This window comes from Malania oleifera, chromosome 11, assembly GCF_029873635.1.
Source record: "Malania oleifera isolate guangnan ecotype guangnan chromosome 11, ASM2987363v1, whole genome shotgun sequence".
NCBI lineage: Eukaryota > Viridiplantae > Streptophyta > Magnoliopsida > Santalales > Ximeniaceae > Malania > Malania oleifera.
The window spans coordinates 29,750,048-29,774,770 of NC_080427.1; the positions used below are offsets into that span (position 1 = coordinate 29,750,048).

Genomic DNA, 24,723 nt, shown 5'->3' on the forward strand with positions numbered 1-24,723 from the left:
CACAATATCCATCCAACACCCGCATTTCCATAAATACACAAATTTCCAAAACATTTCAGTATGTTCACAACCATTCCATTCTCAACGGACTTAAAACATAAAGATATAAAACATAAATATTTACATTCCCCCAAAGTATATAAAAATACACCCTTTCTCTTTATACAATGCTCACAAGGCTAAAAACCCTTGAGCTCTCTAAGCCCAACCTCGAGGATGTTCTGAAAAATAAATAATCATATTCGGGTGAGACACATCTCAGTAAGGGAAGAAACAATATATTAAAATAGCGTGTGGCCAACATAAGATTATACATATCACTTTATAATATTTGAAAATCATTAACTTAATACTGAAAGTCATTTTCTGAACCTAACAATCACATGCAAAGGTTTAACCCATGAGATTACCCAAGGATAGGGGTGATTACCCGCTCATACAAGTAGCACTCCTCTGCTCTAATACTTAGGTAATCCTACGGTCACAATTAAAATATACCAGAGCACTCATCTTACTCAGTAAGTCCTCAAGTGTAAGATTAATCTCGTACCCACACAATTCAACAATAGTTTACCGGTAAAGACCTAAAGGATAGAGAAATCTACCCCCCATACAAGTAGGTTCCCTATGCCCTAGTACGTTATGCGGCTATTACCACATCTGTAGCTACTAGTGCAATCGCCTTACTCAGCAAGCCCTCAGGCGAAAGGTACGCCTCACCCAATCATAACATGTTCTATGTACGTACATATTTCTAATATCATAATACACCATTCTTTCTATCTTTATTCAATCATTCACATCCTTTCATGTTCATAACTTAACATTTCATTGTGTTTTACTTTAAGTGACTCTTTCCCATTTGTATCATTCACATTTCATATTTCATTTCATTGCATTGTCATTCCATTGTCATTTCATTGCATAACATTTTCATTTCATTCCTTCGTACTACAGCTGGTCTTTAGCCATCATCAGTTAGTCCACATAGAAATACGCTAGAATCTAACACAACTCATTTTAGTTGTCATCAATTAGTCCACATAGAAATGAGCTAGATTTGCTAACAGTTAGTCCACATAGAAATGAGCTAGATCTACTAACATGGTTATCTTTCAGTTGTCTTATATTTACATGGTTGCATTTAACATACACAAGCAACATGGTCCATATCATATTTTATTCTCATTGCTTTACTTACTTAACCTGCATCTCATACATTTAACATATATTTGCACAGAATCTCATGCCACACAATTTAACAGTAAAATTCATACATATTCCTGTAAAATAGGCCAACCCACATTTAGCATTTAATTACTGAAAATATAATTTCCATTTCTTATATAATTATCTAGAAAATTCCTTCCACTTTGTTTAGTTCATTCCCACAAATACATAGCTAAATAAGTGGTCCTAGGCTCAGAAATCATAATTTTACATGGTTGGCATTTTAATTATTCACACCAAAACACACATATAATATAACATAAATTATTACCTTTAATTTCATAAAATCTGATTTAATATATAATTTCCCTTTACTTGAATTCTCAAACTACACCAACAGGGACTCCGAAAAAATACCTGCGGTGCTCACCCGGACCTTGAATCAAAATTTCTAGTTCCATGTAATTATTCCTAAATAAAATACTATTTAAATATTTTCTAGGGTCATAATTTTCAAATTAACAATTACACCCGCAAATTTAACTAATTTGCCAAATTTGGCAAATCTCACTTTCGCTTTGGAGTAGGGTCTAGAAAACCCCAATTGAAAAATTACCTACGCTAAAATGACGACAACCGTGATTAGGACAACATGGTGGTATCCGATCGTCGATTTAACCGTATATTAACAGCGAAATTGGAAAAATGAAAAAAAAATATCTTTCCCCAGGAGCAGTGCCTAACCTGTTCCCACGACAAATCTGCTCCAGTAGAAATGTCGGTAGTGGAGCTAGGAATCCAACGATACCTTCCATTTCCCGATCCGCTGCAAATTCGCCGAGAAATTGAGAGAGAGAGGGAGACGGAGACGGAGGTGGCTAGCGTGCGCAGGAGGATTATTCAGGGGGGGGGTTTGTGCCTCTGACTTCTTCTTCTTCTTCTTCTTCTTCTTCTTTCTTTAACTTTATAGATGTGTATATATATATATCTTATTTCAACTAGTTTTTAGTTTTTTTTTTAAATAAAATGTAATAATGTTGAATTTAATTACTAATTATTTAATTTATCTTAATTTAATTTAATTTCTTTAATTTTAATAATTTTTAAATTTTTTTTCTTTTTCCCACGCCATTCCTTTTATTTATTTATTTATTATTTTATCTATATTTTTTATTATTATTTTAATTATTTTAATTTTTTAGGTCTTTACATGTATAGTGTAGGATAGGTAGTGTTTTTGGTTTTGGTTATGAATGGTTTTGGCGGAGTTTTTCTTTTTATGTACATGATTGCAATCTCCCAGGACCCTCCTTGTAATTACGATATTCCTCTGCCATAAGTGAGGGTAATTAATAAAATTGTGGTATTTTTCTTTAAGAATGGAAAATGTGATAGATTGCAAAATTCAAGGGCTAAAATTATATAAGGAGGGGAGAATGTAGAGACCAAGAAAAATTTAAATAATAAGGAAAAATAAAAGAAAGGAGGGAGGATGGTTTGGTGTAAACCAAACCGTCGACGATTTGGTGGAGAGACCAAAAAACCATCGATGGTTTTGGTGTTATCGTAGTTGGGTAAATGGTTCAAATGGTTTGGTTAAAGACCAAACCATCGACGATTTTGTAATCCCTAAGGAAACCGTTGACGATTTCGTCTTTCAGTGCTGAGTTAAATAAATCCTGCAGCCTCATTTGTTTAAAAAAAACATAAAACTCTCTCTCTTTCTCTCTCTCTCTCTCTCTCTCTCTCTCTCTCTCTCTCTCTCTCTCTATAAAGGAACCTATGAATACCCTCTCCCTTCTCTCTTCATTTTCGCTCTGATTATAGCCCGAATTGATGATCAGAAGCTACCATAGGATTCTAGGAAAGACCCTGAGCGAATTAATCGGAGCAGATTTTCAAGTGGCATTCCAAGCACCACTCCAAAGCTGAGGTAAGGGTGTTAAATGTTGAAATTAAGTTGATTAAATGGAGTATATGGGCCAAGAGATATTTATATGAATATGATTCTAGGGTTGATGTTGATTGAATTGGGGAAAATGTGATTTCAGGATTTTGAACTCCGAACGCTGCGGGTGAGGGTATAAAGATTTTTAGCAGGTCTCTCAGTAAGCAGGTAAGGGGAATAAATTATAACAGGTATTTTGGGAAAATTAATTATTTCGTAAGAATATGAAATTGAGAATATGGTATTTAGTTTTGAAAAATGATGATATAAATATTTTCCCTGTGATCATTATATTATGATTATCTGTTAAACTTTGTGTGGCATGAGGAATATGAAATAACGATTTTATACTGGGAATGTGATTGAAATTGAAATATGTGATTTATACTGAGAAATGAGACTATGATATATATTGAAATGTTTTATACAGATATGAAGATATAAGAAACCCAGTAAGTGTTATGATATGTGATTTATATATAGAAATGATGAAAAGTGAAACACATATATGCTTTTACTTGGAAATAATGAAATGTAATATATGGATATATTTTCAATGAGAAACGATGAAATATGGTATATAGAAATGTTTATACTAGAAAAGTGGAATTGATATATATATATATAGTTGTGAAATGAGATAAGTACATAAATGATGAGATATACACATAAATGTTGTGAATTATATAGATATGATGAACTGAAATAAATAGAAATAATGAAAACTATATTGATATGATGAGATATACAGACATAGAAATATGAATACAGAAAAGTGAAAATGAGAACCCTGATGGACCATAGTTTTTTAGAGAGCACGGTACCGTTGCTAGCATGGTGATTAGTGCAACCACACGTCTAGTACAGAGTTCGGCGAGACAATCGATTGGGCCTGTAAAGGGTTGTGTTGCCCCCTGGGGTCTGGACCAGGATTAGTTATGCCAATCGTACTACAGATACATTCCTTGTTTTGATCTAACCAGAAAGGCCAACCATAGTTAGGTCCAGCCTTCGAGCCGCACAACCCGGTCATGTGGGGTGAATATATGATGAAGAGGTTGGAATATCCTCAGAATGGTTACTCATTATAGACATGATAATTGTGATACAGATATGATAAACAACCATGAGCTACAAACATGTCGTGTTGTATACTGGTGGATGCTCATGAGCTAGGGCTTGTTAATGAGAAGTGAAATGAAAAGTAATAGTATATCTCAGATGTGATAAGCAACCATGAGTTACAAACATGTTGTGCTATATGCAGGTGGATACTCATGAGCTAGGATATGACTATGGGAAATGAAAATTTATGAAAATACATTGATATATGATTATGAGATATGAAAGCCTATGAAAGCTATTGAAATATTACTATAAGAAATGGAAGCTTACGAAAATATGTTTTTACATAAATATATATATATATATATATATGATTATGAGTACATAGCTGTATATATTTTTCCAATTGATATAATTATTTGAATGAATGTGTTAGTATATAACAGAACTCATATTGCCACACACTGTGAATAATTTATTTCGTCTTATTAAGAGGTGTCTCACCCAGAATCTAAACATTTCAGGAAATTAGGACAGATGAGTAGAGAGAGCTCCAAGGTAGAGGAGACCGTAGTACCCTAGTATTCAGGGTAAGTGTTTAAGTTAAGGGATGTGTTATGTGTAAACCCCTAGACTATTTTATGGATTTTTGGGGGTGTATATATATATATATATATATGTGTGTGTAGGGGTCTTAGCACTCTGGTATTGTGTAGCATTTTGGATTGTATTGTATGTTGGGCTCAGACATTGTATGTAATCCGCTGCATGGATAGTATGTTTGGATGAACTGAATACCGGATACCCCCCTTAGGGTTGAATTATATTGATATGTGGTATTATAGTTTTTGATATATGACATATGATTTATTATTGTTGTTTGAAAAAAAAAAAATATTATGGTAGGAAAATCGGGTTGTCACATTTGTGGTGGGTGTGTTGCAAAGGCTGCATGGCCCATGCAAAAGGCCCCTTTATTTTTTATTTTATTCCTCCAAAAATAAAGGTGAGGCTTGGTAAAAAGTACTTGATTCCCACAAACAAATGGACCCGAACTCAATTTAATAAAATGACTGAAGAATAAAAGGGACTCGATTTTTAAGGACTCAATAAAATACTTAATTGAAAGAACTCAATTTAAAATTTAAAAAACTCAAATAAAAAAATCAAAAGGACTCAATTTAAAAATACCAAGACTCGGTTTAAAATACCCAGGACTCAATTTAAATATATTCAGACTTCTTTCAAAAAAAAAAAGAACTTAATTTTGAAAAGGACTCAGTTAAAAATAATCGGGACTCAAATTTGAAGTATCCGAGACTCAAATTTTTAAATGAGCGGGGTTCAATTTTTAAAATGACCGGAACTCAATTCTATTTTTCAAAATAGCCTTGGCTTAAATTTTAAACATGACCGTAACTCATTTTTCAAAACAACCAAGACTTAAAATTAAGGATAACCGGAACTCAATTTTTGAAATAAAATGACTCAATTTTGCAATAAAATTGGACTCAATTAGATCCTCCCATTCTTGGGATTCAAGTCAACTTTAATAATGAAGGGTCTCCTCGGAAAGGCTTGGTTAAAATTGGGGTATCTACAACTACCCTTATTTATAGGCTTTGTTGCTTCAAGGTAACAGTAGGAACTTTGCTATGTTATCTTTAGCAACAAGCTTATAAAGATAAAAGACACCTATTTTAAATGAGCCACACAACTGCCTATGGTTTTCAGATCAATTAGGTATTGTTTGCTTTTGCCAATCAATGATGAAAAAGGAATAACTAGGGCGACCTAGAAATGTTTAGCACAATTCTTTGAAAGATGACTACTCGAGTGTAGGATCCCCAGAGTTAGAATTTTTCTTAGTTGAAGATTACCACTCGGGTGTAGGAACCTGAGAACTAAAGCAGTTTTCAAATCTGAAGATGATTACTTGAATGAATGAGATAGTCCAATTGATATTTTTGAATGGGACCACAAAGGGCCAATTTAAATGGGACCATGAAAGGGTTGAAGGAGTGGGACTGCACAAGGGTCAATAAGAGTGGGACCATGAAAGGGTCAATAAAAGTGGGACTGCCAAAGTATCAATAGGAGTGGGATTGCAAAAGGGTCAATAAGAGTGGGACTGTGAAAGGGTCAATATGAGTGGAGCCGCGAAAGGGTCAATAAGAGTGGGACCGCAAAAGGGTCAATAGGAATGGGACCGCAAAAGGGTCAGTAGGAGGGGGACTGCGAAAAGGTCACTAGGAGTGGGACCGCCAAAGGATCAATAGGAGTGAGACCGCGAAAGGGTCAATTCAATTGAGATTGCAAAAGGGACAATAAGAGTAGGACCAAAAAAGGGTCAATAAGATTTGGACCACGAAAGGGTCAATAGGAGCGGGACTGCTAAAGGGTCAATAGGAGTGAGACCATGAAAATTTCAATAGGAGTGGGACTACGAAAGGGTCAATAAGAGTGAGACTGCGAAAGGGTCAATACGAGTGGGATCACAAAAGGGTCAATATGAGTGGAACTGCGAAAAGGTCAATAAGAGGGGGACCGTGAAAGGGTCAATATGAGTGGGACCGCAAAAGGGTCAATAGGAGTGGGACCGCGAAAAGGGTCAATAGGAGTGGGGCCGTGAAAGGATCAATACAAGAGGTCGGACCGCGAAGGGTCAATAAGATTGGGACTGCAAACAGTCAATAAAGTGGGACCACGAAGGGTTAATAAGAATTGGACCGTGAAGGGTTATAAAGGTTGGACCGCAAAGGGTTAATAATAGTGGGACTGCGAAGGGTCAATAAGAGTGGTACCGCGAAGGGTCAATAAGAGTAGAACTGCGAATGATGAATAAGGTGGGACCGCAAAGGGTCAATAAGAGTAGGACCGTGAAGGGTCAATAACGTAGGACCGCGAGGGGTCAATAAGAGTGCAACCGCAAATGGTCAATAAGAGTGAGACTGCGAAGGGTCAATAAGGTTGAACCACGAAGGGTCAATATAAGTGAGACTAATAGGATGAATGAGATAGTCAAGAAAACTTAGATGAAACTACTCGAATGAACGAGTAGTTTCTACCAAAAATACAATGCTAATAGTAGACAACCTGACAATAATTCTTCACCACTGCAATTCTAAAGATATCACATTCGTACAATTGAGATCATCTCTCCAGTTTCCACTAGTAATGTTGTTTCAAAACTCCCTTCTTGGTGCACAAATAGACACCCCTGCCAAAAATAATATCCTCTTTGATTATTGGATTACCCATGCAGTAGATCAGTCAAAGAATCATTCCTCGGAACAATCTCACACTGGAAATGCTAAAAGCTTCAACCTTGACCAAATTTATGAGAAAATGGCATCAATGCAAAACAAAAATCCAAAATTTTATTATGTATTTAAAAAAGTTGATATCTTCCTAGAACTATGTTTCACAGAGACACGTGCAATCACACACCACTTATACATATATTTATGGGATGATGCCACCAACCTGCAGCATCAAGGCCAAGTACTGCACGGTAAATATCCAAAATGGTACCAGACATATCAAAGTGAAGTTGAGAATTTCCTACAGTTATATAACTAAGCACACAAGTGTGCGAATGAACATACTACACACAAAAAAACAAATGATTTTGAATTGAGTGGTTAGGAACAAGCTCATCAAGATGCAAGAAAGCCCATCCTTTTCCAAAGCAGCTAAAATGTTCAAGAATGCCCAGTCAAAATACAAGAATTCTTCTAAACATCCAAAGCAAGACCAACACTATATAGTTCTGCATCCTCCTCCAGTTCATGGTTCCTAGCTCATGCCTGTGATGCCCCAATTTTCATACCAATTTTTTTTTTTTTTTCCATATAAACCACACATATAACCACATATCGGCCACGTCAATCACTGATACCATAATACATAACCTGACCCGCAAGTGGGTACTGGGTATACAAACATATCCATATACACAATCTAACAGCGGAAGTCATCTCATATATATACATATACCTACCACAGCGAATACACATATTAGAGTACTACCATCCATGTATACAAATCAACAATAAAACTCTAGAGAAATCAAACCTCCCTAGTACAAAATACTCACCCTAACTACTCCGGGTATCTACTCCCCTCTATCTTGGAGCTCTATCATCAGGTCTAACTCGGTTTCCTAAAATTTTTAAATGATTGGGTGAGACACATCTTAATAAGACGGAATAAATTATCTACAGTGTGTGGCAATATGTGATTCATTATATCATAACATATATTCGTTTCAATAATAACATTTTCCGAGAAAATATAACATTTCCACAATCATAATCATGTAGGTATAAAACACAAGCTTCTATAAGCTTTTACTTCCAATTCTAAAATCATTCATATGTAACCCATATTTACTCGTAAAGTTCCTGAGAATAGGGAAGCTTACCCGCCTATAGAAGTAGCTCTCCTCTGCCCTGATATCGTTTGCATCCTAACCCGATTAACTCGGGTTCAGCTACAACTGAAACTTATAAGAGCACTCACATTTACTTAGTAAGTCCTTAGGCAGTGTGTTTTACTTCGTTTTAATTATTTATTAACTCACACTATTTCATTTCTCATTTTCATTCTTATTTCATTTTCATTTTCGTTTCCACTTTATTTTCATTTTAATTTCCATATCTAGCTCATGAGTGTGACCATAACCGATACATACGTGTTTGTACTCATGGACGCCCTGAGGATATTGCTCCACGTCATGCTTCCCCTATGAATAGGGTTGTGCGGCTCGAAGGCTGGACCTAACCGCGGTTGGTCAACCCAGTTGGGTCAAATATCATTATATATCCCGTGTCTGTAGTACAACTAGCTGGCCAAAAGCCATGATCCGGACTTTAGGGGCACAACAACTCTACTATACAGCTCAGTCTACTCTCACGCCACACGCTTCGTGAGCTCGTGTGGCTGCACTAACTCTACTAGTAACGGTACTGTGCTCAATATCACTACCCATCATTAGGATTTCCATATCCATCCATCAAGGTTATCATTGCCACATACTGGCAATCATTATGTGGTATTGACATTTCATCAATCACATGCTTGTATTCCTATCTCGGAATTTCACATTATAATTCTCATAATTCAGTATTCATATTGCAGAATTTTACATTGCAATATCTACATTTCACATATTCACATTTCTCAAAATTCTCATATCCATATTTCTCATTTTCATATTGCAGAATTAACGGTGCAATATTCACATTTCTCATACTCACATTTCAATATCGATATTCTCAACACATTTCATCATTTCAATGATATTTTCTCAGTTCCTAATTAATTCCATCTCATACTATCATATACATATCTCGTTTCACAATTATTCAATATTTCTCAAAACACATTTTTATATTTCACCTTTTTTTCATTTTCTCGGAGGATACATTTCGTGTACATTCCACTTTCATCATTTTCCCACATTTCAATTCTCATATTAAAACACATTCCAATATCACATATTTCACAGGGTAAGTCATTTAACCCATTTCAAACATTTCTCAATATAAATCACATGCCACACAAATTTTATCTGATATTTATGTCATAATAAATTTCAAGTAAAATAACATACACCATTTTCACATATTTCTCAACCCATAATTTTCATAAAAAGACTGCTATAATTTATTCCCCTTACCTGGCTTAGTGAGATTCTAATAAACACTCAATTTTCTACGCCCTTCGGCGTTCGTAGTCCAAAAACTCGCAATTCACATTTTTCCCAAATTATTCAACATAACTCCCAAAATAACTTCCATTTAACACTTCCTACATTTCATATACTCCAAATTAACTTAAAAATACTACAATACACCACTTACCCATGTTTTGAGATGGTGCCTCGGAACCCCAACTTGAAAATCTATTCGCGTGCGTTGCAGAGAATCTTCCTATGAACCTCGTGGTGGTTCTTAATCATCAATCCGGCCTAAAATTAAGCCAGAATCAAGAAGGGAAGGAAGAAGGGTTCGTGGGTTGCATGAGAGAAAAGAAGAGAGAATTTTAATTGATAAAATGAAATAGCTCGTGGGACTTCCATATATTTAGCACTGCAGAGAAAATCGTCGCCGGCTTTCCATTTAATTAGCCCAATTTTAACCGTTTACCCATTACCACACCGCGGTAAATACCAAAATCGTCGCTGGTATTTTGGCTCCTCCAGAAAACCGTTGCCGGTTTTCTTCCTTTATAGCCAAAAATCATTTTTTCCCATTTTCTTTTATTATTTAATTTTCCTAGGTCTCTACATTCTCCCCTTCTTATAAAATTTTGTCCTCAAAATTTGTCATTTCTCACATTTCCATTCTTAAAGAACAACATCACCTTTTTATTAATTACCCTCACTTATGGCGGAGGAATACCGTGGTTACATAGGGGTTTCAGGAGATTACAATCATCAAAAGAAAATTCTCCCCAAAACCATTAAAACCAAAATACTACCTATACTATACAAATTCAATTACATAACTCAATCTTGGTTCCCACTGAATAGTTGTGGGTATCTTTTGCGCATCTACTCCTCTAATTCCCAAGAAGCTTCCTCTACCATATGGTTGTGCAACAGAACTTTTACCAATGGTGTGCTTTTCGTACGTAGTTCTTGTTCTTTCTAATCTAAAATCTGCACTGGCGCTTTTTCATAAGACAAAGCTTCACTAAGCTCCAGTGCCTCATGTTTGATCACATGGGAGGAATTTAGGACATATTTGCTCAACATGGAAATGTGAAATACATCGTGAATTCTAGTCAAAACTGGTGGTAACGCCAACTTATAGGCAACTGAACCCACTTTTTCAAGAATCTCGAATGGTCCAATATGCTTAGGGCTCATTTTACCCTTTCTCCCAAATCTCATAATTGCTTTTAATGGTGCCACCCTTAAAAAATATGTGATTCCCAACGTCAAACTCTAACTCTCATTAGCGAGTATCTCCATAACTCTTCTGCCGACTCTGCGTTGTTCTAATTCTGTCTTTGATGAGTTTGACTTTATCCTGAGTCTGTTGTATTAGTTCTGGGGCCAATATCCGTCTCTCCCCAATCTCATCCTAGCACAATGGGGATCGACATCTCCTACCATAAAATTCCTTAAATGGTGCCATCCCTATGCTGGCTTGATAGCTGTTATTACACGCAAACTCAACTAATGGTATAAACCATAACCAACTACCTCCAAAGTCCAACACATATGCACGCAACATATCCTTCAATATCTGTATCATCCTCTCCGTCTGTCCATTTGTCCGAGGATGAAATGATGCTATGAACCAAAAATGAGAACCCATGGACCCTTGCAAACTCCTCCAGAAATGGGATGTGAACTATGTGTCTCGATATGAAACTATGGACACTGGTACACCATGCATTCTCACTATCTCCTGTATGCATAACTCTGCCAATATGTTTAAGGAGTAGTCAACTCTGATAGGCAGAAAATGGGTAGTCTTTGTTAGTCGATCTACCACTACCCAAATGGTGTTCTGTCCATGTAGTGTCGGCGGCAATCTTGTGATAAAATCCATCATTATATGCTCTCACTTTCACTTAGGAATATACAACAGCTACAATGATCCCTTCGGTCACTGATGCTCAATTTTCACCTACTGACATGTCAAACACTATGCTATAAAGTCATTAATCTCTCTTTTCATTCTGCTCCACCAAAATGATTCTCAAAGATCCCTGTACATTTTAGTGTTACCCTGATGTACCATATACAAGGATCGATATGCTTCTTCCAGAATCACTTTCTTAATCTTAGGATCGGCAGGTACACATAACGTGGTACGGAACCTCAAGGCCCCATTATCTGAGATACTGAAATCCTCCTCCAGACCATCATGTACTTTTTTTATAAGCTCCACCAACTTTGCATCACTCCTCTGTGCTACTTTAATTCTTTCCTATAGAGTCGGTTGCAACACCAAATTGGCAATAAATGTCTGATGATCACCCTATACGATTTTTATCCCTAGTCTCTCCAGATCCATCTGAACCGGATGCTGTATTGCCATTGCCGATACTGATGCACCCACTGATTTTCTGGTCAAGGAATCAGCCACCACATTAGCCTTTCCCAAGTGGTAACTAATGGTGCAGTTGTAATCTTTTATCAACTCCAACTATCTTCTCTACCTCATGTTCAATTCTTTCTGCGTGAAAAAGTATTTTAAACTCTTATGATCAGTAAAAATCTCACACCTACCCTTATAAAGATAATGTCTCCAAATTTTTAATGCATATACCACTGCTGCTAACTCCAAATCATGGGTAGGGAATTTCTTCTCATATTCCTTCAACTGTCGTGAGGCATAAGCTATCACTCTCCCCTACTACATCAAAACACAGCTGAGCCCTTTATGCGATGCATCACTGTAAATCACGAAACCCTCTTCACCTGAAGGAATCGTCAACACTCGCGCAATGATGAACAACTACTTCAACTCCTGGAAGGTCTGCTCACATTCATCAGACTACTCAAATTTCACCCCTTTCCTGGTTAATCTAGTCAACGGACTCGACAATGTGGAAAAACCATCAACAAACCTGCGGTAGTATCTCGCCAATCCCAGGAAACTTTTGATATCCTGCACATTTTTCAGTCGCACCCAATCTACTATTGCCTCAATCTTACTCGAATCCACTAATATACTACCCCTGGATATCATATGTCCAAGGACGCTAACCCTCTCTAGGCAGAACTCGTACTTCTTGAATTTCGAAAATAATTTCCTTTCCCTTAGTACTTGAAGTACTATCCTCAGATGTTTCTCGTGCTCCTCTGAGCTCTTTGAATACTCCAGTATATTGTCAATGAATACCACCACAAACTGATCCAGATATTGGTAAAAGACCCTATTCATCAAATCCATAAACACTGCAGGAGCATTTGTCAATCCAAAAGGCATAATGAAAAATTCATAGCGGCTATACCAAGTCCTAAATGCCGTATTTGAAACATCCTTCGCCCTAACATTTACCTGATGATACCTAGACCATAAATCTATCTTCAAGAAAATTTGTGCCCCCTGTAGATGGTCAAATAAATCATCGATGTGGGGAAGCGGGTATTTATTCTTGCTAGTCACTATGTTAATTTCTTGGTAGTCGATGCACATTCTCATCGACCCATCTTTATTTTTCACAAATAATACCGGCACTCCCCAGGGCGACACACTGGGCCAAATAAATCCACTGTCTAACCATTCCTGCAACTAGTTCTTCAATTCCTTTATTTCTGTTGGTGCCATCCTGTACGGCATTATCCCTGGTACTAGATTAATAGAAAACTCTACCTCACGATCAAAAGGTAGTTCCGAAAAATCCTCGGGAAAAAAACTAGGAAAATCCCTCACTATTGGGATATCCTTTATCCAGAATTCTCCTTCTGATGTCTCCTTTACACAGGCCACAAATCCTTGGCAACCCTCTAGCAGCAACCGCCTCTCCTGAATGGCGTATAACAACTGTGGTGGGGTACACAAATGAGAACCCAAAAACCTGTACTCTTGTCTCCCTGGAAGTCTAAATACTGCCTCTCTTTGATGACAATTTATACTGGCATAATGAACAACTAGTCAGTCCATCCCCAATATTACCTTAAACCCATGCATATCCAAGACCACCAGATCAGCTAATAAAATCCTCCCCTGAATACATACCAGACAGTCACTTAAGTACTTTTATCACATATCCCCACAGCCCCTGTTGACATAGCCACTGACAAACTGACACCCAACTACTGTGCTTCTAACCCATAAAACTTAGCAAACTCCTGGGTGATAAAAGAATGAGTTACCCATAAATCAAATAAAGCAGTAGCTATAAATGGCAGAATTGAAACTGTACCTGTCATCACATCTCCTACTGCCTCTATATCTCCCAATGTTAGTGCATAGAATCATGCTAGGGCAATATTCCTCGGTTGTCTGCCTTAAGGTGCTTGACGACCTCCCTAATATGGTCTAGGAGCAGGTGCGGCAACTGGCAGTGCACGTCAATCCCTCGCTATATGCCTGGGTTGATAACACCGATAACATATCACCTCCCTAATCTGGCACTCTCCCGGGTGTCTCTTGTAGTATATAGGACAAGGAGGGGGTATTTGACCGCCCTGTACAGCCTGATCTCTCACTATCTGTCTCTGTCCTCCTCTACTATCCTGCCTCCTCCAAGGCCCTCGATTGGACCCTGCCTGAACATCTAAAGACGTGAGCCTCCACTACAAAAATAAGGTTATTAGTGACAGTTCAAAACCATTACTAATACTCAAAAAATCGTCACTACTAGTATTAGTGACGGTTTTCAATTAGTCGCTATATCTGCCGTTACTAATACTTATTAGTGACAAATTTTTCAAACCGTCACTGATAATAGAGTATTAGTGACAGATTAAAACTGTTACTAAAAACCTAAGCTCGTCACTATAGATTCTACACCGGCTCGACCAAAAATGGTCACTAAAAGCCATAATATTAGTGACTGTTTTAAATTCATCACTAATGCTCTATTATTAGTGACAGTTTGAAAATCATCACTAAAAGTTTTTAAAAAGGCAATTATTAGTGATGGTTTTGAAACTGTCACTAATATTAAGGCTTTAATGACAAATAAAAGTATCACTACCATACTTTTAGTGACGGTTTTGAAACCTTCATTAATACTTAAATTGGACAATTAATAGTGACGGTTTTAAAATCGTACTAATAATGTTAAATTAATTTTTTTCCCAATTATTAATTCCTATAAAAATCTGTGATTACATTTTCTTATACATAACATTAAACCATAATTGCTAAAAAATTCTTAAATTATTCAAAATTCTAATTCAAATTTAAATACAAATACAAATATATTATACCAAATTCAAATACAAATATATTATACAAATTCAAATTTAAATACAAATACATTATACAAATTCAAATTCAAATACATTTCATCTGTTCAGATAACAAAAAAAGTCAAAAGCTGCATCCGTAGGGCATGACATGGTGCTGACGTTGTCACAGTTGTAAACCTTACAAATTAAGAAAATTAAAAAAATTAGTTTACGTTTTTTGAAAAATTTTGGCTGCATTTCTACTGTAAATATGACATTTTCCATAGAGATATGCTCCAAACCTAGGTGTTTGCAATAAACAGTTTACAATTAATGAATTTTACGAGTGCACAAGAGCTTCATATAATAAGCATTAAATGATATAACGTGTTCATGCATCCCATAAACAATATATATATATATATATATATATATATATATATATATATATATATATATATATCAGAATATAGTTTTATGAAAAAGTAGAATGTGAGGTTATGGTTTACATGACTTTCATAGGATTCTAAAACAACTATAATAATAATAATAATAATCAAATAATGCAAATAAGTTCATGATTGATAGAATTTTCATTTAACACATGCAAAAGTAAATTTAGAGATGAAGTTCAAAGTTCAATTGAAGTTCACTTATTCTTTCAAAAATGTTTTAACATTCAGCACACTATAACCATATGAGCATATGGTATATGACTATGATTATTTTGGTCTATAAATATAACATTTCCCAAACTTGCAAGTCACAAAAGCATGCAATTCACAATATTTTTGCATCATACAGATGCCATTTAAATTAAGACATGCAACAACCTAAAAGTATCTACCAGCAGACAATACAAATCATTGCTTCAGCCATGCAGGTGACGTTCCAATCAAGCATGCAGTCCTAATGTCCACTACCAGCATGTAGTTCACAAGATATATTAATCCAAACATGCAGTTCAGAAGTTAAATCATCTATTAAACTAAAGTTCGAATTTTATGACATAATATATAATTTGCCTATACAAGACAAGCTCGATCTAATATTACAGACAGCTGATGAGGATGTGAGTATTGGTTCATCTAATTACATAAAAGATTAAACTACATGCATTGCTATTTTTGTTCGAAGATTTCATGTTTGGGATTTAAATTTGTTTGAATTTAGATAAAAATTAATATAATTTTATATTATATTTTGTCCTAATTCAATTTAACATTGCTAGATTTGTTAAGCATGTGTACTACAAACAAGGTCTACAACAACAATAAAACTTAAGTCCCACTAGTTAGGATTGGTTACATGAATCATTTTATGCCTACACTTGGACACACACACAGATATATATATATATATATTTGATTACAGCAACTCAACTAGGTTTTTGTTCTACATAAGTCTCCAATTCTGGTGAGTGGCATTATTGGATTAATTAAATGTGGCTTCAGCATTCCCAAAAATAGATATCAGGGCTGGTTATCAGCAGATCAGGGTGAAGGAAGAGGAAATCCGAAAAATGAATCCAAAACTCATTTAAGGCATTATGAACCTAAGGTTATGCCTTCTCAGCCTAACTAGTGCCCCTGCAACCTTTCAAACTCTTGACTCTTAGGAATGCTGTTTTTAAAAATTTCCCAGGAGTTGTGATAGTTTACAGTATTACTTTGAAGATGCATGTGTAGCACTTAAAGAGAAGTCCTGCAGGTTTTGAGATCCAATCAGTTGTAGCAAAGAAATCTTAATTTTCCTTGGGATAGAAGCCAATCGACTTTTTGGGCCATATTATTAGTGGGGAAAGAGTAAAAGCTGAACCTTCTAAGATAGATTAAATGCTTAACCAGCCTATTCCTATTTGTGTTAAGTCCTTGAGCAGGTTTTTCTTGGCCTCAAAAGCAATTGAAGAAGATATGCCCTAGGTTTTGGTTCCATTGTTAAGCCCCTAGCAAGTTTATTGAAGAAAAATAGTTTTGACAGGACCTCTGATGCTGGATGTGCTTTTAAAAGAGTCTGAGGAAGCAAGGATTACCTATTCTGTATTGGCTTTTCCAGAGTTTTCCAAGCCTTTAGTAGTTGCAACCTGCAACAGGTGCTAGCATATAGGAATTAGGACTGTTCTTAAGCAGGAGGACAGACCTATAGCATTCTTTAGCAACTTTCTTGGTCCTAAAAATCTGAGCTTATCAATTAAAAGGAGTTCGTAGTTATCATGGCTGTAACTAAGTAGAGATCCTATGCTTCTTGGACATGATTTTGTGATCTGTACAGATCAGTAAAGCTTGAATTACTCGCTGGAACAAAGTCCCAACCATGCTGCTGCCAAAGTGACTCCCCAATTTGCTAGACTTTGATTACTCAATTGGATACAGGAAAGGCACTGAGAATAAAGTCACAGATGCTCTCTCGAAAAGCCTTGACAATTCAGCCAGGTTGTTGGCTATTACAGCAGGCTAGCATCTGTGGATCATTGAGATCTATGACAGCTATGAAGGATATGATTCAGCTCTGTAGATTGTTGCAGGTCTGTTGATTAATTCTACTTCTTATCCCCAATATTAGTATCAAGCAAGGAGTTCTCAGGTACAAAGGCAAGCTTTATTTTGGCCCTTACCAGAATTGGAAAGAACCAAAGAAAGAGAAGACACCATACCTGTTGCTGAGAACATTTTCATGTTGCCATTAAATTTCGTGAGCTATTGAAGACCTAAAGACAGAAACTTTGGTGACCACTAACTGTCACTAACATTGATAAAGCCTTCGATCCTAATTCCAGTTTGACAACATGCCTATGCAGATCATTAACAATTACAACACATAAATAACTATACATGCCCAAAATTTAAACTGTTATACACATTAAAAAAAAAAAAAACATACTTTCTATATCATATTTCAAGGAAATTGGAAGATCCTAATTTCAAGTCCACCGCATCCTCGCAAAATCCAAATCATAATTAGAAAACTAAAGCTTTCAAGCCACACAGAATATAGCCAGTAAACTTACTGTACAAACAAACAGTAAAATGAAGCATATAATTTGCAAAAAGTAAAAAAAATGAGAAAATGAGTTGCCAAAGTGCAGTGTGAAAAAAGTCATCGACAAGGTCTCAGTTAGTTGCAAGCAATGGGTCTTGGACTCATTTCTGGGAAGACTCTCGGGTGGGTCTTGGACTCTACCCAAAAAATCTCAACTAAAACCAAGCATCACAGTGAAGAAATTAATTTTTATATGATTGAGAAACTTAGAAATTGGGTAAATCGCAAAAAGGGAGATTAGGCAAACAAGGATTCTTCTTACCGAAAGAAGGATTGGGTGGAGAAGGAGGGAATGTTGTTGAGTGATGCAGTGAGAAAAAACGAGATTAATTGGCAAATGATATTTAATTGGATATCACGATGGTAGTAATTGGCACAACATTGATGGATAGTTTTTTCGCTATTCATCAAATTGGGAAGTCTTCTTTTTGATAAATGGTTGTGTTAAGTTGAGTGAGGGGTTCTGTTTCTTTATATTTTGGATAATGAATGTTCATAAGATATCAAAGTCCCTTCTTTATTCCTACCTTTTTCAATAACTGACATTAATTTTATTTTTTTCTATGTAAACTGCAATAAATTTTATTTGGTATACAACATTAAGTCATTTTCATTTCTGCATTATAGAAGAACTCACAGTCTCAAACTCTGTCTCTCAGAATGGCTTAAAAGAACATAATTACTTAGGATCACCAAATTGTTCTTCCATGAATAGCTTCCCAATCTCAAGCTTGTCAGAGAGTAATAACAATATAAATTTGAAAGCTATAGAGCCAAGGCTTGGTCTTCTTGGATCTTAATCATTGAAACACTTAACATATATGGATAGAGTGTTCAACATGCCAATCACTTTTTATTTTATTTTTTATAAATGTATTTGGATGGATGAAGGTTTAGAATTAGACAGATCTGGAAAATGTATTTCTTGTGCATAGGAAGCTTTGTTACTCTTCATACGAAGTGATTACTGATTAGGGGAATTTTCTACAACATTTGTCCAGGTTATAGGTTGAATAGGGACAACCATAAAAGAGGGATGATAAGCATTCTTATGGTACAACTCCGATGAATGTAGTCAAAATAAAACAATCATATTATGCCCCAAAGACAAACTACCTTTTACATACCTTCTAATGAGAGGAGTCACCCGCATCAACTGGACGGGATTGGCGCATCATTTGTTCGATCTGCACTTTCCAGTTCTTCATGACTTCCATCTTCGCTTCCCAGTTCAACATCTTTTCTTTCAATTGTTGGTTCTCCACTTCCATCATTTGCATCCGGATAACCATCTCCTTCGCTTGAGCTTGGGCGGCTCGATGCTCTCGGTCAATCTCAGCATGAGATGCCGCACTGAAAGAAGATGATGATGTTGGGGCAATGTATCCACTCCCAAGACCATTCAACCAGCCACTCGTTCGTTGCCCAAGCACCTGAGTGTAGATCTCGCCATCCGTCATCGGCTGACTGCCCTCTGGAACGGGTGCATCCCTTAACTCAAGAATCTTTACCTATTTTCAGACGTAAAAATGATGAAAAATGAAGAAATAAGAATACAACTGACATTTCATCTTCTCCATCAATTTCATTACTATCGATGAAGTGAACGTGTACAGAGGGTTCAATTCTAATGTCAGCAATTCCTATGTGTTCTGTCGTGGTACCAACCCTATTTAATGGTATAGGATCAGCTCCTTGCTCTGCAACATTGATAGCGGAGTGCGTTGCTACACTAACAGACGGCTGATCTTCTTGGAAAGTATCATCGCTGACACTCTTCTCCCCATCTGCGAATTTTGTAATATCATACAAATTTCGAGGAGGAATTTTTTGGGCCACATGCCATTTACCCTTCAATTTTGTGTCCTTAAGGTATAACACTTGTTCTGCCTGTGTCACAAGCACAAAAGGGTCATTTTGATACCATGTTTTACTAAAATTGACACTAGTAAAGTAGGCATCCATATTTTTCCCACTCTTTTTATTGCTAATGTCCCACCAGGTACACTTGAAGATGTGGACAAGTCTGTTAGCTCCATAGTGAAGCTCTAGAATGTCATCCAACACACCAAAGTAGTCAATTTCCTCATCTCCTTTTGTGCCTAGCACCACAACTCCACAATTTTGGGTTCTTCAATGCAATTTGAGGGATTTTGTATGAAATCGTAAGCCGTTGACAATGCAACCGTTGTAGCGGTTAACTCATTGATTGGGGCCACATGCCAATGCGTACAAATCTTTACTTGCTATTAGTTCTTTATTATAATACATGGCTTTCATCTATTAATTACAAAGGACTTTAGATGAGTAAACCGTCAATATTGAAAATGTATATTGTAGCGAACTCAAGCAGTAGTTGTTACTTACACGACACCCAAACCAATTGAAAAATTCCTTCTTATGCCTTTCATCAACATTCCTTTCATTTTGAGCCAAAAGTTCAGTTTTATGTTCGCTATGTGTAACAATAGTTCGTGTTAATGTCAACTAAGTATATATGCATATGTAAATACAATGCAAAGTAAGGAGTTTTGAACCACGTACTCGATATATGGAATAGTTTCATCACAATTATTGAGGACGTAAAAATGGGCCTTTCGTAGGTCGTCCATCTCAATGAAATCATAAACCTGTGTACCAAACGGTTGAACATTTTCTCGAAATATAGAGCTCCTCGGTTCTTCATCTTCGGCATTAATAGCATGAACGTCGGCATTTCGCTCCTCATGAGTGAACCTTGTTTCAATATTATGTAGATACATTGAGTAAAATGCAAGACATTCACTGTCAATGTATGCCTCAATGATTGAACCTTCCGGTTGTGCCTTATTGCGCACATACCCCTTCAAAGTGGATAAAAACTTGTGCATTTTACATAGTATTAGTGACTTGTACACAAAAAAAAAAAAATCGAGGAAATCACGTGAATATTGTAGAACTTTATAATTTACCTCTCAATAGGATACATCCAACGATATTGGACCGGTCCTCCAATTATGGTTCCATTGGTAAATGGATGGCTAGGTGGACCATCACATCGAAGAATGCTGGCGGAAATATTTTCTCTAATTTGCATAGTATGATCATAATGTCCTCCGCTAACCGTTCAAGTAAGTTTACGCTCAATTTTTTAGAGCACAATTTTCGAAAGAAGATCTCCAATTCAATCAGCACTGAGCGAACATCTTCGGTCAAGTGTCCACAAAGGAAAACGGGCAGAACTTGCAAAAAGACGTGACAGTCATGACTTTTCATTCCTAACATCTTTCCTTCCTTTGTGCTTATGCATCGAGTTATGTTCGATGCATATCCATCAGAGAACTTCACTGATTTCAACCATTCGAAGAAATTATTCTTCTCATCTTTCGAAAATGTGTAACAGGATGATGGCATGAGAAGTTTGTACCCATCACGAATCAGATGCAACTTAGGCCGTATTCCCATATCTTCCATATCTTGACGAGCATTTGCGTTGTCCTTTGTCTTCCCATTTATATCCAGCAATGTACAAATGACATTCTCACAAATGTTCTTCTCGATGTGCATGACATCCAAGTTGTGGCATAGTGGAAGATCTTTCCAGTATGACAACTCAAAGAAGATGCTTCTCTTTGTCCAATTACTCCCACTCAGCACATTTCCTTTTTCTACTATTAGGTGATTTCCCAAATTTCATATCTCTGATCAACCTAAGCTGGTTTAATATCTCTTCCCCACTTAGTCGGTTTGGTTGCAACCTTCGTTCAGGTTTTCCATTAAAGCTTATGACACCACGAGTCCTTCAAGGATGTCCAGGTCGTAAAAAACGATGATGACACATAAAACATAACTTGCACCCATCCTTTAAGGATAAGGACCCAGCATCCTTATTATACACTGGGCATGCAAAGTAATCTTTTGTGCTCCAGCCTGACAGATTGCCGTAGGCGGAAAAATCATTAATTGTCCACAATAGTACAACATGCATCCGAAATTTTGTCCCGGTTTCCACATCAAATGTCTCCACTCCTTTTTCCAATAGTTATTTCAGCTCATCAATTAATGGCCTCAAGTAAACATCAATATCATTACTAGGCGCCCTCGGTCTAGGAATAAGTAGAGACATATAAATGAAGGGTTCTTTCATACATCACCATGACGGCATATTGTATGGCTTCATCATAACTGACCACATGCTATACGAGTTGTTCATGTTACTAAAAGGATTGAACCCATCTAAAGCAAGGCCAAGTCTGATGTTGCGAGATCACTAGCAAACCACAGATGCATTTTATCAAACTCTGCCCAAGCTTCCGAGTCTACTAGATGGCTAAGGGTGTTTTCCTCTCGAAGATGTTTCTCCTTATGCCATCTCATATCTATAGCAGTCTTTTTACATATGTACAATCGTTGTAATCGTGGTATTAATGGATAATATCGCAAAACTTTTTGGGGGATCTTTTTACCCTTCTTCTGATTAGCTGTATACCTCGATTCACCACATTTTGGACACTCATTCGCATTTTCATGTTCACCATAAAAGAGTGCACAATCATACCTACACGCATGTATTGTAGTGTAATTGAGACCCTATTCACACGTGTATGTCTTTACTTCATAAAAGGACTTTGGAAGTGTTTCACCATCAAGCAGTGCTACCTTAATGAGGCTTAAATGCATGTTGGATGCGCTCTGAGATAACCTATGCATTGTCCTTGCATGAAGTAAATTTATCAGGAACTCTAATTTTGAGAACTTTATACAGTTTGGATATAGGGGCACCCGTGCATCCCTCACGAGATTAGCAAATGGTTTACCAAGTTGATTTAACATACTAGGATCGCAAGGTATGGTACCTACTGAAGTAGATTCATCACCAGTACGTGACACACTGATGTCTTCCATGTCCACTGCAATCCCCCTTTGTAAGTCACCTAACATTTCGATTAACCCTTCCGAACGTGTATCACCACCTACTACATTTGCCCTCTCATCTTCATCATCATCATCATTGCTCTGAACTGCATAATCTTCACTATGGAACACCCATGTTGTGTACCTTCTCTCCATTCCAAAGTCTAATAAATGTGTATGAACCAAATTAATGTGTTTGAATGTTATGTTTTGACATTTCTTGCAAGGACACCTTATTCTACTAGCACCGTCAGCATGAGGACGCGCGAACTCTATGAAATCATGTACCCCTTTCACGTATTCTGGAAAAAACCTACCCCGAGCGTTTATCCAACTCTTATCCATGTTCATTAATTCCCTATAACATGTTCAAGTAAATGATGTTGATTACGTTGTCAGAATGTTTATGATGCATGCATTGTGAATCCTATAATCAACCACCTTCCGTCTAAAGGGTACGGATCCTATCCCATTCAGGAATGTTGCAATTACATTGCGATCAATCGCTCAAATTCCTTCATCGTAGTCATTATAAATTTCAGCAGCATCTCCCTATGGCTCTCCAAGTACACGAGATGGGGGAAGTGCACATCACCTGCTAGTTTTCCATCACTAACAAATTGTCACCACACCCCACTATGCACCCAGAGAACACAAGTAGAGACGTGCTCGAAATATATAATGACAATGACCAAAGCGGGAACAATGACAATAATGTAAATACAACTTCCTACACTGTCCACATTGGACAATTCAAGAATGGTTGAAATACAAACATCACTAATCGTAAATGAAACAAATAATCAACATGTTCAATTGATTAGTAGTTTACATAATATGACTAATAATCAATTGAATTTTAACAATTGATTTGTCCCACATGTACGATGAGGCATGAATGTATAGTAACCATTCTTGAACGGGTCTAAGCTTCAATGCACACATGAAATGACAATAATTAATTTTGCATAAGGAGCCCGTGATAAGAGTAAGATTTCCTTTTATTGTGCATGGTTTCAATTGAAAAATTCAACATTGATTTACTTGTAAGGTTAAGTTTTGTGACTGCAGAATTGGAAGTCAGTAAGTTTATTGCTTATATCACATTCTTTAATGTGAACATTTTAGCTTTGAATAATGCTCAATTTTATAATCATGATTGAACACATTTTAGAATATGACTGACTTCTAATAGTATAATGCTTTGAATAATGACTAAACATTTAGCAGGCTTTCAAGGATATTCAGTTCCTACTACAGCAAATCACCTTCAGGAGACAGAATCTCAACAGAGTTAGATACATCCTTTAAAAGATTAACCTTAACACAAGCTCGCACACAAGTCAAGTTCTTCATTTGCCTAGTGTAAGGATAATCATACGTAAAGGAACATCTACAGCACTGCTCATATCAATGTAAGGCAAAGGTGTACATAAATTTATCCTATATGAGGCAAGGCATAAGCCTTATGGCATTAAGGTGTAAACCTTTTGAGAATTTCAATTTTTAGATAAAAATACATAAATTACATGTACTTTAAAAATAAGGAAAAAACAACATAATTATAAATGCAATGTAAAAAATAAATATAGTTTTTAAACTATTTTTTAGTCATTCAAAATACTAACTTAAATTCATTAAGTAAATCAAGCCAAGAGAAAGTTATAAAATTGCAAAGTTCAGATTACTTTCAAGATTTATGATACAACTCCCAATTATTTTGGAAAGGTTGAGGCTCAAG

At 36.4% G+C, this 24,723-nt stretch overlaps 1 protein-coding gene across 1 annotated transcript in view; it reads right to left on the bottom strand.

Moving 5' to 3' along the window:
• The window catches only part of LOC131167444 (serine carboxypeptidase-like 45), a 44,377-nt gene that overhangs the window by 16,340 nt on the left and 3,314 nt on the right, over nt 1-24,723 (bottom strand). The window contains exons 3-5 of the mRNA XM_058126248.1: nt 24,251-24,342; nt 19,654-19,876; nt 19,237-19,442 (exon numbers count right to left, since the gene is read on the bottom strand). Of these exons, the coding sequence (XP_057982231.1) occupies nt 19,237-19,442; nt 19,654-19,876; nt 24,251-24,342 (521 nt within the window). The remainder of the gene's footprint in view (nt 1-19,236; nt 19,443-19,653; nt 19,877-24,250; nt 24,343-24,723) is intronic.